This window comes from Primulina tabacum, chromosome 5, assembly GCF_025594145.1.
Source record: "Primulina tabacum isolate GXHZ01 chromosome 5, ASM2559414v2, whole genome shotgun sequence".
NCBI lineage: Eukaryota > Viridiplantae > Streptophyta > Magnoliopsida > Lamiales > Gesneriaceae > Primulina > Primulina tabacum.
This window is the reverse complement of record NC_134554.1, coordinates 11,594,074-11,610,714: the sequence shown is the minus strand read 5'-3', so window position 1 is coordinate 11,610,714 and position 16,641 is coordinate 11,594,074. Positions and strand designations below refer to the sequence as shown.

Sequence of the window (16,641 nt, the reverse complement as noted above, 5' to 3'; positions counted from 1 at the left end):
GATTAGGTGAGTTTATTTTTTTTTAACCCACCTAATCACATGTTTGGTACGTTTTTTATTTAATCAAGTCAATCCCTCCTATGAATGATTAGGTTAGATTAGGTGTGATAAAATAATCACTCCTCACCCCCTAGGATTATTTATCTCACTCTTAATTCATCCTATTTTTTCAATTTTACCTTTCTCCTAAATCCAAATTCACCACCATTTTCCTTCACCGACCGCCCTTGCCGCCGCCAACCGTCGTCGCCCGCCGACCGTCGACGACCGTTGTCGGCCGACCGCCGACCGATAACCGGACCGCCGTCGTCGTCGCCGCTTCCAGCCGGCCGACCACCGCAACAAAACTGGAAGGACAATTTTGTCATTTCATCAAAATATTATTATTTATCTCATTCTTAACAATCATACCAAACATAATATTATTTTATTATTATCTACTTTAATAATTCTTTTTATCATTTCTCTCTTAATCATTTCATTATTTTATCATCCAAACCAAACGTAGCTTTAGCATAAAAAATAATATTTTTTCATGGATGACCCAAATAAGTAATTCGTCTCACAAAATACGACCCATGAGACCGTCTCACACAAGTTTTTGTCTTTTCTCAATGAATTAAATCTATACTATATGTAAAGAAATATATCATATCATATCACATGCATTAATTGGTGCAATCAAATTGAGCATATTCAAAAAAAATTCGAGTCGACTTGAAAAATATTTGGTTTTTATTCAAACTTATTGAATTTGAGATAAATTCGAACATGTTCGAACAAGCCTAAATTATATTGTTCTATAGTTTGTGAACTTTTATATTTTATTAATATAATAAAAATATATATTAAATAAATAGATTTCGAGCATTTATTAGTAGCTCATGAACATGTTCAAATCTTTCCAACCGACCCAGAATAAAATGTTTTTATATTTTTTGAGTTTCAAATCGAGCTCGAATTCAAATAAATTTATTTCAAATCTTGAATTTTTAGCATGTTCGACTCGATCGATTCGTTTCGTTTCGTTTCGTTTACACTCGTATATAACAATCATAAAACTAATATTCTCTCATTTATTTTAAGTAATATTAGTAGGGGACTTTGTTGTTCTTTATTTCATTGAGTTCTAGGATGTTCGGAAGTCATCTTCGTCCCCGAATTCATGGGGATTTTCAAATTAATTACAACATTATAATTTAAAATATTATTTTTTTTTTAAAAAAAAAAAGAGAACTAAGTCGATGTTACATGAACCCAAAATTAAAGGACACGATTGGTGGGGCATCATAACAAAACTATATATTACCTTCTCTAAATTTTAATTTTCATATAAACATAGAATTAAAAAAAATACATTTTACATCCCTACATTTGAAAATTCATTTATATTTTATTTTCGTCAGCTTAACAAGTCCAACTCCTTAGTGAATGGTGATTAATGAACATATGCTAAATACACAAATCTACAAGATATGAGTCAGACTTTCACTTAGAATCGCATTGATAATGAAATTTCAAATAAAACGGAAATTATGAATTGGAAAAATCACACCCCAGAGGTAGATGCTTCTGAATTTTACAAGTATTATAATTCACTTGAAAGGAAGTATGTCGACTATATACCATAAAATTACAGCATGAATATTTAGAGCTAATACATTTTATCTTACCCCATCTCTATACCCTGAAATAAATCAAAAGAGAAGGAAAAAAGAACCCAAATCTTAGCCAGTTGTTTTCTTACTTAAATTTTTCAGTTTGTTAAATTTAATCACTGATAGAAATGCAATCAACCCTAGCGCAGGTTCTACAAATTATGTGAGAAAGGTGTTACAAGTAGTGCTAAAGCAAGGGCGAGATAAGGCTTTATAGTGCTCACAATCTCTTCACAAAAGCTCCATCCCTTAAAACCAATATTTGTACCTTTGTTTTCTTGATGACCATTTTCGCAACTTTGAATTATCAAATTCTTCAAACTCCAAGGTTTCACAGCTCTCAAAAACCCACCTAATACCGTGCTGCTTGAAAATGATACGAACTTATCACATAAACCCGAGTTCTTGGATTTTGTTATTGGGAACTGATGGAATGCCACAGGGACGTTATGGTGGACTCGAACCGTTTTCGATGGAACCACTTTATGGTAAAATGTTTTGGGTGCTTGCCGGGTCGAAATCAGCAATCCATGATTCATTTGTATCTTCTCATACATATCAAAGTTTGGTGTACTAGAAAAATCATCCATGTCTCCATCATCAACCAAGAAATTGTCGCTTGCTTTGTCATTGACTAGTCCCTCAAAGATCTGATTATTTTTGAATTCCTGGTTGCTTGTTTCTCCTACAATCACGCCTACTGGTATTATTCATATAATGAAGCTAGGTAGTAGTAGTTAGAGCAGAAAGGGAAATCGGTTGAATAAGCGATTCAAAATATTATATATAGGAAATGAGATTTTCAACTTCATTAATTTGAGTGAAAATTGAGCCGGTGAAGAACTTATTTTCGGTATTTATAAAATTTCACATATAGGACATGTGGAAACAACTAAAAATGCGGACTAACCTTGGAAGTCATGATGATCTTCTCTTTGAATAGTTGAAATATTTTCTATCGGCACACTCTTGAATTCATCCGAAAAATTCTGTCAATGGACAAGGTATCGATCGATGTTATGTCAACGAAATCATTCCGAAAAATTGAATGTTTCTGCAGCAGTTAATTAATTACCTTATCAAATTCTTTGTTTGACATGCCCACCCATCTCAAGTTCTCTACCATTCTCTCCGGATTAAAAGCTTCATCATTTTCCTCGATTTCGATTGGCCGATGAATCTGTTCTTCTCTCAAGTTGCTAATATATCTCGAAGAACCAATGTCCGGAATAGTCGAGTTACCACCATGAATAAAGAATGAAAAATCATCAGTAGCTGCGTAAGTTCCCCCAGTCCAAGCATCATGATCTTGAAGATCATGCGAAGCTTGAGCGACGGACAAGATTTCCTCCAAAATGTCAGTTTGATTTGTACTTTGATCGTCGAACATAGGACTCGGAAGTGAAAACATAGGATCTCTAGAAAAGTCTGCCTGTGTTAAGTGCTGTACTTCTAAAGGAGGAAGTGAAAACCGGCGTTGTAACCTTGCACACTCTAAAGCTACGTCAACCTGAAAAATAGAAGAAAATAAAATAAAATAAAATTTGTAGCATAATCAAATAACAGTTTATTCTTCCTATCCCGCCAGCCAACCTACCATCATCTTGTCAAAAAACATTTATATAATCTGTATACAATCAATAGGGGATTACCTTTGATGGCGGATACGGTATAGGGTTGCAATTGGAGTATGGATTCGGGAAGCTGAAGGCCTCTTGGGATAAGTATTGCATCCATCTTGCATCACCTGATGGTCCAGCTATAATATTATCAGCATCCTCCCCGGAGTTATAAAGATGCTGATGGTGATGATGATCATTTATACTCGAGGACCGATCGCTTGCTAATGTTACGTACTCGTCTCCTATTACTTTTGGCCCCATGTTCAAACTCTTCTTAAATATTCGGCATAGAGCATATGCATCCTGGAGATTAATATTTCCGGAAAACTAAGCAAATCTGATATAATATTAAAATAGTCAACCGATCTTATTATGTACTGAGTTAATAACTCATTCGTTGTCGTAATATATGTTCATTATATTCTACTTTTTTAAAAACCATAATCAAATTCGAAACAATGAAACTATGGATCGAAGTTTCACCTGGAGGCCTGTATTTATCTCGCATTCCCTTTCGTCGAGACGATATTCGTGCATGACCCAATCTGTTCGGGATCCATGAGGTGCCCTCCCTCTATAATAAACCAGGGTTTTCTTCATGCCTACAGCCCTCATCTGTGAATTCACCTTCCTATCCTTTCCCGTGGCCTTCCAATATCCCGCTTTCGTGGCTCGATTAGTCCTCGAACCGTTGGGATATTTACGATCTCGAGGGCTAAAAAAGTACCACTCAAGATCTTTGCTTGGCAACAATGATTTTCCTGCGTATCGTATAATTTTTCACTGTAAATTTTGTGTTCCATAACCTATTCAAATGACTCGACGTGCATGTGAACTTACTATATTTGTGACAAAAATAATTATCTATGTGGTTCAAATTTCTTTGCATGAATTGAATATAAATCTATTCATCTAAGAGAATCAAATGATTTAAATGGATTTTCTTGGAGTCGTTACATTAAACTAAATTAGGATAAAAGGCGGTGGGTCTTGTAAGATATATATTATTCAGTCGAAGTACGTTCTTTTTATTTGCTTTTTGACTTACTACAATATAAAAAAGCTGTAGAGACCATGATTAAGCAATTTCCCCTTTCTCCAAGGCGTAACACTATTGAAAAAATAAAGCAAATTTTTTTAGGTAAAAATGAAAGCTAATTATTCTTGACCGATAAATCGGAAGTTCTCAAGGGCTACTTTTTTGAAATTTAAAGATTTAACTTAATGATGTGTGTTAACTAAGGTTTTCAAATCCACGGATTTCTATTAATTTTATGGTTTACAAGGAAACAATTGATTAAATCTTAAATTCACACATTATTTTTTTGCACATTAGTAATACAAATAGAATTAATTTCAAATGATAATTCATATTTGAGTACGACTAAATTGTAACACTATTATTAAGACATTGATAAAATTGAGTCATTTTGTGTGATGCTTATAATTTACAGAATCAAATGTACACTTATAAAAAAATTATATCTATTCACATTATAGTATTATCGAATTCGGGTTTGTGATTTTTTCTTGATATGCTACCGATAATTTAGTTAAATGTGGTGGGTAATTTATATTGTTTTGAGGATAAATTTATGTTTTCAAAAATTCGTCGTGAATTCTCAATATTTAAGAGTATCCTGACTGTGCGTCAGGTGATGATTTGTGGCAGATTCCCTCTGGAAATATTTTCTATGATTGTATAATATGATAAATAATATAAATTTTGTAAAATAATTATACCTTTCTTCATCTTTTCCCTTAAACTAATTTTGACAAACTTCTCCGATTCTTAGCCTTCGATCTTAACCAAAGTATAATGTTTTTGTCTTGTGTGACACCAAAAAAACACAGAAAAATTACACAATCTCAATATTATACATACATACATATTATATATCTATGTACCTGGAAGGTCCCATGGCTCACATTTGTAGAGATCAACTTCAGGAATGACTTCAAGCTCGATTTTTCGACCATTGATCTTCCTCTTCAGATAATATGCAACAAGCTCCTCATCCGTCGGATGAAACCGGAAACCGGGTGGCAATGAAACCGGGGCCATTGTATATAATGTTCTGATGAATTAACGAAGAGAACTTTCTGGCCAGCCTCGAACCAAAAACAACAGAGACTAACCTCCTAAATATTATGGACACCTATATATATATATTGAACTGTCAAAAATTTCCACACATTAAAAATAGATTACCAACACAAATCATAGTCCAAATACATGTTTTGAATATAAAATCGTAAATGCACACATATATATACACATACAAAACATATGTCAATAAAATAACTAAGGAGCATGGCTTTACGTAGTAAACAGAGATGGACGCGGAAATTCAAATTTCAAGTCGAGAAAATGACTGCTATAACTAATTGGTTTTGGAGAAGAGAGAATGAGAAAGAACCTTAGTTGGAGAAGTTCCAAAACGAATTGGCAGAGGGGGAGAGGTTTGAGAAGCCGGGGTGGTTGGGGGTTTTGATAAGAGAACAAAAAGAGAAAAGAGTTCTTAAAACGAATAAAATATTAAAAAGCTAATGTGGGAAGCTGCCACCCCCTACAACCATTTCACTTTACCTTTAAGAAAAAAATATACCATATTTATTTTATTTTTAATTAAATTTTTTGCTTTAATTATTAGTCTTTTTTCTCAAGCTCGCTTTCCTTTTCCTTGATCCCTTTCTTTGAGTTATGTGTAATACCAACTCAATATGTACATTACATAAATATGTGTGAATACAACAAATTTGTTCACCCAAATTATACGTACATATATATGGCAACTATTTAATCTGTCAAGATATTTATAATTTAATAAAAAAATAATTAATTTGTATCTTAGAAGAAATGTTTATTTTTCATATATACTAGGTAGTATTATGATCCTATTCTTGGGACATGTCCTTAGTTGGAATATGAGGTTGCCTGTTCCACGTGGTAACTAACATGTCATTTGATGCATTGCCCACATGAATTAAACTGGGTTTGGTTAGGGATCTTTAATTTGCTCCAAACTCAAACAAACAATGTTTTCATTTGGCGGCTTTCTTTACTGTAACATCTCAACAAGAATATGTTCTTTTTTGCATTAATTAATATTTTTTGTGTGTGTGCAATACGGAACAATGTTTGTTTATTTCTTTTCTTATTTTTGAACACTTAAAGATTGAAATACGGAACAATGCATTGCCCACATAAATTAGGTAAAAACTTGTGTGAGACAGTCTCACGGGTCGTATTTTGTGAGACAGATCTCTTATTTGGATCATCCATGAAGAGTATTACTTTTTATGCCAATAGTATTACTTTTTATCGTGAATATTGATAGGGTTGACCCGTCTCACAGATAAAGATTTGTGATACTGTATCACAAAAGACCTACTCCATGAATTAAACTGTTGAAGATTGTTTTTTTGGTAGACTGAGATTGCTACTCCGAGTGTATATATTTTGATGCATATATGTCTTAGTTGATCGACTAAAGCAAGATTAATTAAAGATATAACCACACATAAGATGAAAAAGATTAAAGATTAATTTCCCATTTAATACTTGTTTTAAAATTTTTGGTTACAACACTTTTTGCAAGTTTAAAAATTTATAAGGTACGTACATGCATGCGTCATAAATGTTTATATATACTTTGTTGCTTGATATTTTCTAGCTCGAAAACATTCGATTGGCTGAAATTTTTTTTAAATGAAGTATTATTTATGTTAAAAAAATATTTTCAATTCTTAGCGGGGAAATGGAATATGAACTTTATATAATCACAAAAATTCTTGTGAGATGATCTCACATATCAATTTTGTAATACGTATATTAGATGTGTCATTCATAAAAAAATATTATTTTTTATATCCAAATATTACTTTTAATTATAAATATGAACACGTTTGACATATCTCACGAATAAAGATATGAGATTGTGTTTTATGTGTGCTTAATTATGAATACTAAAGAGCAACTTTTAATAATAATAATAAAAAATTGCTCTCTTCTGGTGTACGTGTTGTTTATGACATGATTACAGTGTACACTTATCACGAATAATAATTTTAATTATAAAAATTAAGATATATGTCACTATACAATGTATCATTATTAATAGAGAAAAGACTCAATAATAATGGAATGTAAATAACATTTAATTTATCGAGAATTTTCATTTCTTCAAAGTGGTAGGTGTAAAATTGTCATGCAATCCCCTCACCGTACTATTGCATTTACGAATATGGCTTTTTTCTTTATTTATTTTCGTGGAAATAAAATTTAGTCTTTATAAAAAATTATTATTATTCGAATTTGCTATACCTTACCTGATTAATTATAACATATAAGATATATAAAGTATTCAAATTGAACGACTTGTAGCATATGCGTATGACATAACTGCATTGCCATTCACATAGCAAGTATGGGTCCACTTAAAAAGTCAAAAACACAAAGACGGTCTACCAGGTTGTATTTTGTGATACGAGTCTCTTATTTGGGTCTTCCAAGAAAAATTATTACTTTTTATGCTAAGAGTATTACTTTTTATTGTGAATATCGGTAGAATTGACTCGTCTCACCGATAAAGATTCGTGAGACCGTCTCACAATAGACCTACTCTCATTTGAATCCCCACTCTAGGAGATAAAAATTTTTATTAATATTTTTATACTTTTTTGAAGGGTATAAAGATATGGATGCAAATGAACCAAACCATTCGTGAGTTATTCGAAGCTCGATTCGATAAAAGCTCGTTTGAGCTCGTTTAATGAGGCTCGTTAAGATAAACGAACCAAGTTCAAGCTCTACAATATTCGACTCGTTAGCTCGTGAACATGTTCGTTAGTAAATTCATAAGTAATATCTTAGATGAAAAATAATAATTTTGATATTGAAGGGAAACAATATTTCCGAATTAAATTAATGTTTTGATTTAAATTATTTCCATAACAATATCTTTTCTTTGTTTATTTGATTTCATATAATATCTTGTGAGATTTTGCATTTCTAAGATAATGAGATAATTAAGAAAATATATTTTAGATATGCTATTTATGATAATGATTTTAATGAGATATGATATTAAGAGTTTATTTCTAATTAAACTCTTATTTTCCTTGTGCACTAGGTTTCCTTGAAGAATAAAAGTCTACATCTATAAATAAGAGTTCAAGGGAACTAAGAAGCTCTCGCTCACTCGACATACAAATACACATATACGCACTTGTGCACGCCGTGAATATCAGATAATTAAGTCATCAATGATCGTGCTGTTTTGAAGAGTGGTGATCGCGTGTTGCATTGAATGTTAAGGACATCTGCAGACAACATCCGTAGCGAAGTTGGCTGAAGATCGTTTTCGTGGCTCCTCTTTTTGGCATCACGTTTTTGCTTTCTTAGTTGATGTTTTAGTATTGTTAGTTATTTTAGAAAGCGTTTATTTTCTCAACTTGTTGAGAAAATTGATTTTTGTCATAATCACTAGTAATAGGTTTTTGTAATTGATTTGATTTTCTAGTGATTAATTTTTGCCATAAGGCACCACACAAGTATTTATACTTGTGCATATTTAATCTCGTCCATCTATTTACTTAAAGTGAATTTGTGTTACAAACTTTAATATTCCGCTGCATGTTGTCTTAAATGTTGTAACATTTGACACAACATTCAATTCTGATAAAACACAAATTTACGATTTTACACTACTTTTGATATATTTATACACATCTGTCGAACACTATTCCTTTCAAATATTTAATTTATTGATTTAACACATTAATTATGAATTATATAGAAAAATATATTAAATTTATTTATTATAATAATTTGACAAATTTTAACAAGAATATTATATTTTTTTCTAAATGTATAATTTATCTTTTAATAAATTTAATGAATATTTAAATGTACAATTCATATTTATTGAGCTCGTTTATGTTCGATAAAAGCTTGAATAAGCTCGTGAGTCATGAATATATTTGTTAAATAAAGCTCGAGCTCGGCTCGATTATAAACAAGTCAAGCTCAAACATTCAAGAATTTGGCTCGACTCGACTAGATTACATCCTTAAATAAAGATACGATATCAGCCGAGATTTTAAGTATTTTGGGGAAAAAAATCGAAAGCAATTTTCAAAAGCAGAAACAATTGGTCACTCTTTCCTTAATAATGTGAATCCACGTAAACCTTATGGACCAGCAAATAAATATAGAATTCATAGTGATTAAAAAAAAAGTTGGATAGACAATTCTCTACACCTTTCAGCAGTTCATTCCACACACACTGCCGTTTCTTGCAAAAGATATATATCATCTTGCTTTAGCAAGACCAGCCATCAACCTATTGTAAGTAGCGATATCAGGTACAAAACCTCTATATATCCAACATCACATTCACCAGAGATTCCCCCTCTTCTCTTCTACCCTCCTTCGAGTAACCAGAAATCAATAGCCTATACATCATACCATCTTGATGCAAGCCCTTGTGAGAAGTCAACAATCTCAACTTGTTTGCTTCCAAAGTTTTTAGCGAATCACGCAAATGAGAAAGCAGGCAATTAAACGTCACGGTGTCCGGAACATATTCTCTTTAAGCATCTTTCTTACCAACTTCACTGATTCATCAGTCTTTCCAACAACACATAAGACTTCAATTAAAGTAGTGAATGCGAACAAGCTCGGCTTGTAACCTTGCCTCCAGAACTCATATAACAATTCAAACGCTCGTCCTACATTTCCCTCCTTGCAAAGTTTCTCGATTAACATGAGATAATCGAACCCATGTGGCAGCACTCCCTCCCTCAAAAAGTCAATCATCAAATCAGATGCTTCCACAATCTTTTCTTGCCTACAAAGTCCATCAATTAAGATCACACAAGTCGCACACGAAAACTTGCACCCAAAATCGATCATTTCATGTGCCATTCCTATCGTCTCCGCGGTCTTTCCATCCTGAAAGAATCCTTTGATCAAAGTATTAAAACTAACCACGTTGGTAGACAACCTTTATCTTTCATTTCTTGGAACACATCTGATGCTAATGCAAACTTATTACTCCTACAGTACCCACTAATTAAGGTACTAAAGGTAACCATATTTGGGTACACCATATCCCTGATCATCCTCCCATAAACAAGGGAGCGGGCCATGTACTCGAAAGTGGAATGGTCATGACGGAAAGAGTCAAGCGTGGCGGTATAACGGAAGAGGTAGAAGTCAAGGTGGCTGAGCATGGGGTGGTGGTCTTCATAAAGTGAACGAGTTCATTAGGAGAGAGGCTGGTGGGGTTCTCTTTGAGATGGGTTTTGAAGAGGGTAGTGAGTTGGATGATTTGAGCTTGAATGGATGAGGAGGTCGGAATTAATTCCGAGAGGAAAGTGGGGATTCTGGCAGAGACAGCGGAGGTGGAGGCAGAAGTGGCACAGTGGCCAGGCGTTGGCCCGGTATCGGGAGTTTTTGAGTGCTCTAGACATGCCCTGCCACTGTTTACTTGATATAAATCTCCATAATTCGGCTTACGTAAAATAGAAATATCACAAGAATTTTCAGAGTGCAATGCCTGACACGAGTTTGATCAACTGCCTTTTGATACATAAGTGTTCAACCCGAATGAAACCCAGTACCAAATCCGACATGATCACAAAACAGTGAATAATTTGGGACATGAGTGTTCAAGGGGTGTATTGGTTATAAATTTTTAATGATTTTTGTGAAGTTTAAAAGTCTAGAGGTATTCAAACTAAACTTTTATATACTCCATAAAAGTTTAGTGATATTCAATGTAAACTTTTGTAGAATTTTAAAAATTCATGTGGTATTCAAACTTGACTTTTAAAAACTCTACAAAAGTTTATAGGTATTCAAAATGTCAATAGACTTTTAATGACTCTATGTAATTCTATTAAGTACAAGAATTATAGCCTAAGGTACAACAATAAAATGTCAACAAAAGTCTTTGATTCAACATAAAGATTTGGACGTACATTTAATTGAGAAATCTCCCAAATTCAATACAAACTTTCATTCTTTTCTCATCTATTTATTTTTTCTTTTATTTGTACTTTTTAAAAACTTAATTAAAATTTAAATTTTTTATTAATTATTATATAACATTTTATTTTTAATTATTTTCTTTAATTTTAGTTAATCTATATATTAAATTATTGTATAAGCAAATTCATACCGATACTATACCAAAATTTTCGGTATACCGAACCAAAAAAACTTACATTTTAAAAAAATTATAATTTATTGTTTTAAAATATTATATATTTTAAAATTTTGTATATTTTTCCGGTATTTCGATATATACAAAAATTTTCAAATTGGATATCGTTACCGTACCGAAAAATTCGGTATTGTTATCGTACCGTATCGAAATCTTCGGTATACTTAAAATTCGATAAATTCAATATTTTTTTGTTATGGTAATCTCGGTATACCAAAAATTCGGTATTTTTTCCCACCCCTAACAGTGCTTGTATTGACATGTGCTATATTACACAATTTTCTTTGAAAGAAGTGTCAATTTGATGAATTTCAAATTGAACTAGATAATGAAGCTTAATTGTCTTCATCAGCACAAGTTTATGAAGGTGACGACTTTGATCAGTTATTTATTACTCAAAAACAATAACGAGCAAATGCTAATGCATGGAGGGATATCATAGCCAATGGAATGTAGAACGATGTTGATCAAATTGTCAGTAATGATTATATTTTTTTTTTATAAAAGACTACTCATTATTTTGATTGTTCTTTTAATAAAATTTTATTATGAACTTATAAAAATATTATTCATTAATATGTTGAATTGACATAAAGAATTGAAATTTTGATTTCAATAAATTGGATTGTTCATTTGTCGTTTTTCACAAATTAAATTGATTTAACTTTTAAGTAAGTAAAATTCATTTAAATTCATAAATAAAAAAATAATTTAAAATTGAAGAGGTTATCTATGTCCATAATTATTTTTAAAAAATTAATAAAAAATAAATCACAATTATAAACAACAAAATTCTCATAATTCTATGAAAAAATTTACAAAAGTCTACAAAAATCTTGAAAAAAAATCTATAAGAGTCTATGAAATTTGTTTTACAATTCTATGAGATTCCATAAAAGTCAATAAAAATCTATCAACTCCACAAAAATCCATCATTTAAAAAAGTTTCCTTCGTCTTCTATGCACTGAGTTGTTACAAAATCAAACAAGGAACCAATCTATGCCCATTCAAAATCCCCAAATCTCGTAACTTTAGGACAATCTAGTTTCATTTCAATTTGAAATTGGTCCTAGCTAGCAATTACATATCTTATCTTCCCTATTTCAATCAATTCAACTGACCAAAAGTCCAACATGGATCGAAGAACATAACCCAGTAGTGATCGTCGTCCCTTATCTTATAGAAGCTCCAAATTCATGGGAGACGGCTGAATTTTTTCTTTGGGCCGATTGGTTTGGTTTGCCTGTTTTTTGTTTTGTGGCCCAATTGGGTCAACCCATCTCTCTTATTTTTCTCATTTCCAATATTTAATTACTAAGAAAATAATGGGTTAATTTCTGATGATTTACTAATAATAATAAAATATGGATTTTTTTATTCTAAAATATGGAAGTAGGCTAAAAGTGGATAATTTATCTCAATTCAACTATACACTAATTTTCATTATTATTACATTCATATTTGTGGCTACTCAAGTTCATGATTTACTTATTCAGATTATTTTAGTGAACTAATAAAATTAATGATATATTTTTTGGGTTTCACAATTATAATTAAACAAAGAGCAATTTTTTGTGTTGAACATTTTCCCGAATTCCAACATATCAATATCATATTGTGAAAAACTAATTATATTTATAATTAGGATTTACTTTTTAAAACTTTAATATTATACCTTAAATAGAGTAGAAACAATTTGGTACTCAAATTATTAATAAATTATCAAATTGGTACATGAACTATTGAAAATAACTTAATCGATATATGATAAGCTAGAAACTCAACTTTATTCTTTCGATTAAATGACATTTTAAGTCCAATATTGTTATTAAAATTCAACTAGTTGCACATTTTACTTTTCAAGATTATTTTACTGATTTAAATTATAAAAAAAATAAATTAATATTTATTATATTATAATAAAAAAGAAGATAGTTATATATAATGCATTCAGAAAAATCTTCAACATGAAAGTTGTATATAATGCATGAAAAACAAATCTCTTGGCAAAAAAAAACTAATAGCCCATGGCAGCCGGAGCATCGACACTGCAACGAGTGAATCCCGCTCATTGTTTTGATTTGCATGATTGTGATTGTCGAAAGTTTCTGCACTGATTTTTATGCATTTTTTTAAAAAAATAAAAATAATATAGTTTGATTATAATAATAATTATTATTTTTGAGTTATTTGAAATATAACTAAGAAATTATTTGACAATTTATTTAATTTATGATTAATTTTTTGTATCAATCATTTGAATGAAATAAACATATCATTCCATTCATATTCTCATTACATTTGAAAGTCGATTTCATTCCTTCCTTATTTAAGTTCAGTATATCGATGATGACCTAATTAGATGCATATAGGGTAATATTCTAAAAAGGCATTATTGGTATGAATAAATAGAATAAGATAAAAATAGCCTTTCACATTAATGGAACGAGCATTACCATATTTTCACGTCATTCTCTCCTACCAAGCATGTACTAAGAGTAGTTTGAAACCTTCTCTATATCTATATATGTATTATAAGTAGTTTTTGATATCGTGTAAAGGAAATTTTGCAATTTGGGTGTGTTTTAATTTTATTCTCCCGCAATTTCTAAAATTAGCAGATTCTAATTAATGTAAGAGTTTAAGATCAAATATTTAGCATATTTTTGTAGTTAATTTGTGCTTATTCTGGTAGAATTTTTTGTATGCATTAAACATGTGCGTGTATTTTGAATTTTTTTTGAGCTATTTATAGAACTGTTTAGGAAAAATGTTTTGATTTAATTCGTAAGAGTTCAAATATAAATAGATATGATTTTCCCTGTAATTCCTATTATGAGTTATTTTGGTATGATTTTTCTAAGTAGGTTTTTTGGTGCATGCATAATGTGACAAATGATTTCCATATGCATATATAATGAACCTAATACTTTTTTCATATGATTTGTATAATTAATAGTTATAAATAGACAAACGTAAAAAATATATATACAAATTTATAGTTCTTTATTTGTAAGAAAAAGAGAAAAAAAACTACTCGTTTTATTTTCACTTTAAAAACTACCTGAAAACACATACAAACATAAATATATGGAACATATCAGTAAATTTTTTTGTAGAGATGCCATTAATCCGAACCAGTAAAATTTTCTGCTCCACGCCTCCACCCCTAATCACCATCCAAATTTCTTCTCCATGTGACCATAGTTTAAGCAATCTTTGCATCTAAATTGTGAAGAAATAAATAAATTGATAGATTAACTTGGGAATTATTTTCAGCCAATGGGAGCCACGGATTGGCAATTTAGTCTCGAGAAAATACTCATCTCAAGCTGCGCAATCTTCTTTATCGTCGTTGCTACGATAAATTTAATCCCATATTTCCCTTCTGTTTCCTATAATTTTCCCACGAGTTCTTCGGACAAACCTGTTCCTTCCCCTTCCGTTTCTGATTTAATCCCCACGAATTCTTCGGGCTCAATACATGTCCCAGCTGTTGCATCTCCTCTACATCGTGACACCTGCGTTTCTTTTCTGCACAGTATTAGGTATAAATCTTCTGCAAGTGAGTGTCGAAAGGCAGGAGCTTGTAAAGACAAGAAATATTCTTGGGAGTGGATCCAATCTAACCGGGTTTCCGAATGCGGGTTTCACAGAGTCCAGAAGTCCGAAGCATCGGCCTTGATAAACGGGTCGTGGATAGTGGTGGCCGGGGATTCTGAGTGTAGGTTAACATACATTTCTTTGTTAGAAGTATTCGTAGGATACGAGGAAATCAATCGAGTGAAAGTAGACTTCATTTACCAGCACGGCAATTACGTAAAAACTGTCGATGATATTGGACTGAAGATGGATTTCTTGTGGCGACCTTTCGTTTCAGATTTGAAAGAATTAATTTTGGATTTTAACAAGACCAAAAGGTACCCGGATTTGATCATTATGGGGGCTGGCATATGGGAGATGTTGTACGTAAATAAAGCGCCGGATTACGGTCTTAAGTTGGAGGCTTTGCGGGACTCCAATTCAGGTTTTTTGGAAGGTGGGATGCCTGTGTTTTGGCTGGGGATGCCGACTCTAGTGAACTCCAAGTTGAATACGGAGTTGAAAAGGGCCAGGTTGACTGATTATGTGCGCAGAATGTACGATGATGCGCTCAGAGGAAGCAAGATCTTGCAGCAATCGGGGGGGCCGATGTTCCTGCTGGACCTGCGTTTGTTGAGTGATTTGTGCGGGGCGGATTGTGCTGCGGATGGGATGCATTATGAGGAGTTCGTGCATGATGTTGTGGTTCAAATAATGCTCAATGTATTGGCCATTCGATCCAATAAAAATCTTCAACCCTGATATAATCATTTTTGGAAGCCATGTTATATTTATCCACTGAAATTGTTTATGATCTATTTGTTTTAAAGGAGAACGACGGTACTTTGTTTTGATTTTAATTTGGTTTTCTCATTTTTTATGTTATATTCGCGTATCAATTTTTGTGGTAAGGATTTTTATGTCGAGGACTGTTGCAGTAAGGTTACGTTTAGTTTCGGAGATAGGATTGTTTCGGATAATTTATTGCGTGATTATTAAAATAATTAAATATGATATATATAGTAGTTATAGATAAATAATAATATGTTTAATTCGATTGATTAAAATTATTTAATTGAATAATAATAAAAACAAAGATATATATAACCAATTTAATATGATAAAATACTCTATGTTAGATATAATTTTAATACAAATTATTTGGGTTGCATTGGAGTCTATTTTGCCTCTGTTCTTCCCGTGGCAATGTAAGCATCCTCTAAGATCGTTTCTTTGAGTTATTCAACATTCTCATTAGCTTCCTTTTCTTCAATTTACAGAGAGGGTTATGTCCACTCTGTCGCATAAAATAGATGAGTTGAGTTGATAATTTATCGACGTAATCAACTCGTCAATTTATACTCAAAATTGACTACGTCCTCTTATTTGATCTGCCCCACCCCGTAAAATAAGTGATTCGAGTTTGACCATTTTTGACCCTGCAAAAGTGATGGCCAATTCGGACATTCCTTCTAACTTGAAATTGGTCAATTCAATTTTAGTGTGTTGCGGCTAGAGAGTGTTTACTCTAGGGTTTTGTTGAT

General features: G+C 31.8%; 2 protein-coding genes and 1 pseudogene across 4 annotated transcripts; 1 reads left to right on the top strand and 2 right to left on the bottom strand.

Moving 5' to 3' along the window:
* Positions 1-1,551: 1,551 nt before the first annotated feature.
* Positions 1,552-5,821, bottom strand: LOC142546555 (NAC domain-containing protein 54-like). 3 transcript variants are annotated; one of them, XM_075654325.1, is made up of 7 exons: positions 5,701-5,821; positions 5,189-5,439; positions 3,764-4,041; positions 3,311-3,583; positions 2,734-3,168; positions 2,569-2,647; positions 1,552-2,355 (listed from the first exon to the last, which is right to left on the bottom strand). In XM_075654325.1, exons 2-7 carry the CDS (start codon positions 5,343-5,345, stop codon positions 1,811-1,813), a joined length of 1,767 nt encoding a protein of 588 aa, XP_075510440.1. In that variant the 5' UTR covers positions 5,346-5,439; positions 5,701-5,821; the 3' UTR covers positions 1,552-1,810. The 3 variants fall into 3 exon arrangements, with proteins under 3 accessions (XP_075510440.1, XP_075510442.1, XP_075510443.1); XM_075654327.1 differs by having other exon boundaries at positions 1,552-2,343; XM_075654328.1 differs by having other exon boundaries at positions 1,552-2,340.
* A 3,709-nt stretch (positions 5,822-9,530) lies between these two features.
* LOC142544770 (uncharacterized) lies at positions 9,531-10,930 on the bottom strand (annotated as a pseudogene).
* A 3,867-nt stretch (positions 10,931-14,797) lies between these two features.
* On the top strand, positions 14,798-15,859 carry LOC142544124 (protein ALTERED XYLOGLUCAN 9-like). The gene has a single exon (XM_075651199.1). The coding sequence runs from the start codon at positions 14,798-14,800 to the stop codon at positions 15,857-15,859; it is 1,062 nt and encodes a 353-aa protein (XP_075507314.1).
* Positions 15,860-16,641: the final 782 nt, after the last annotated feature.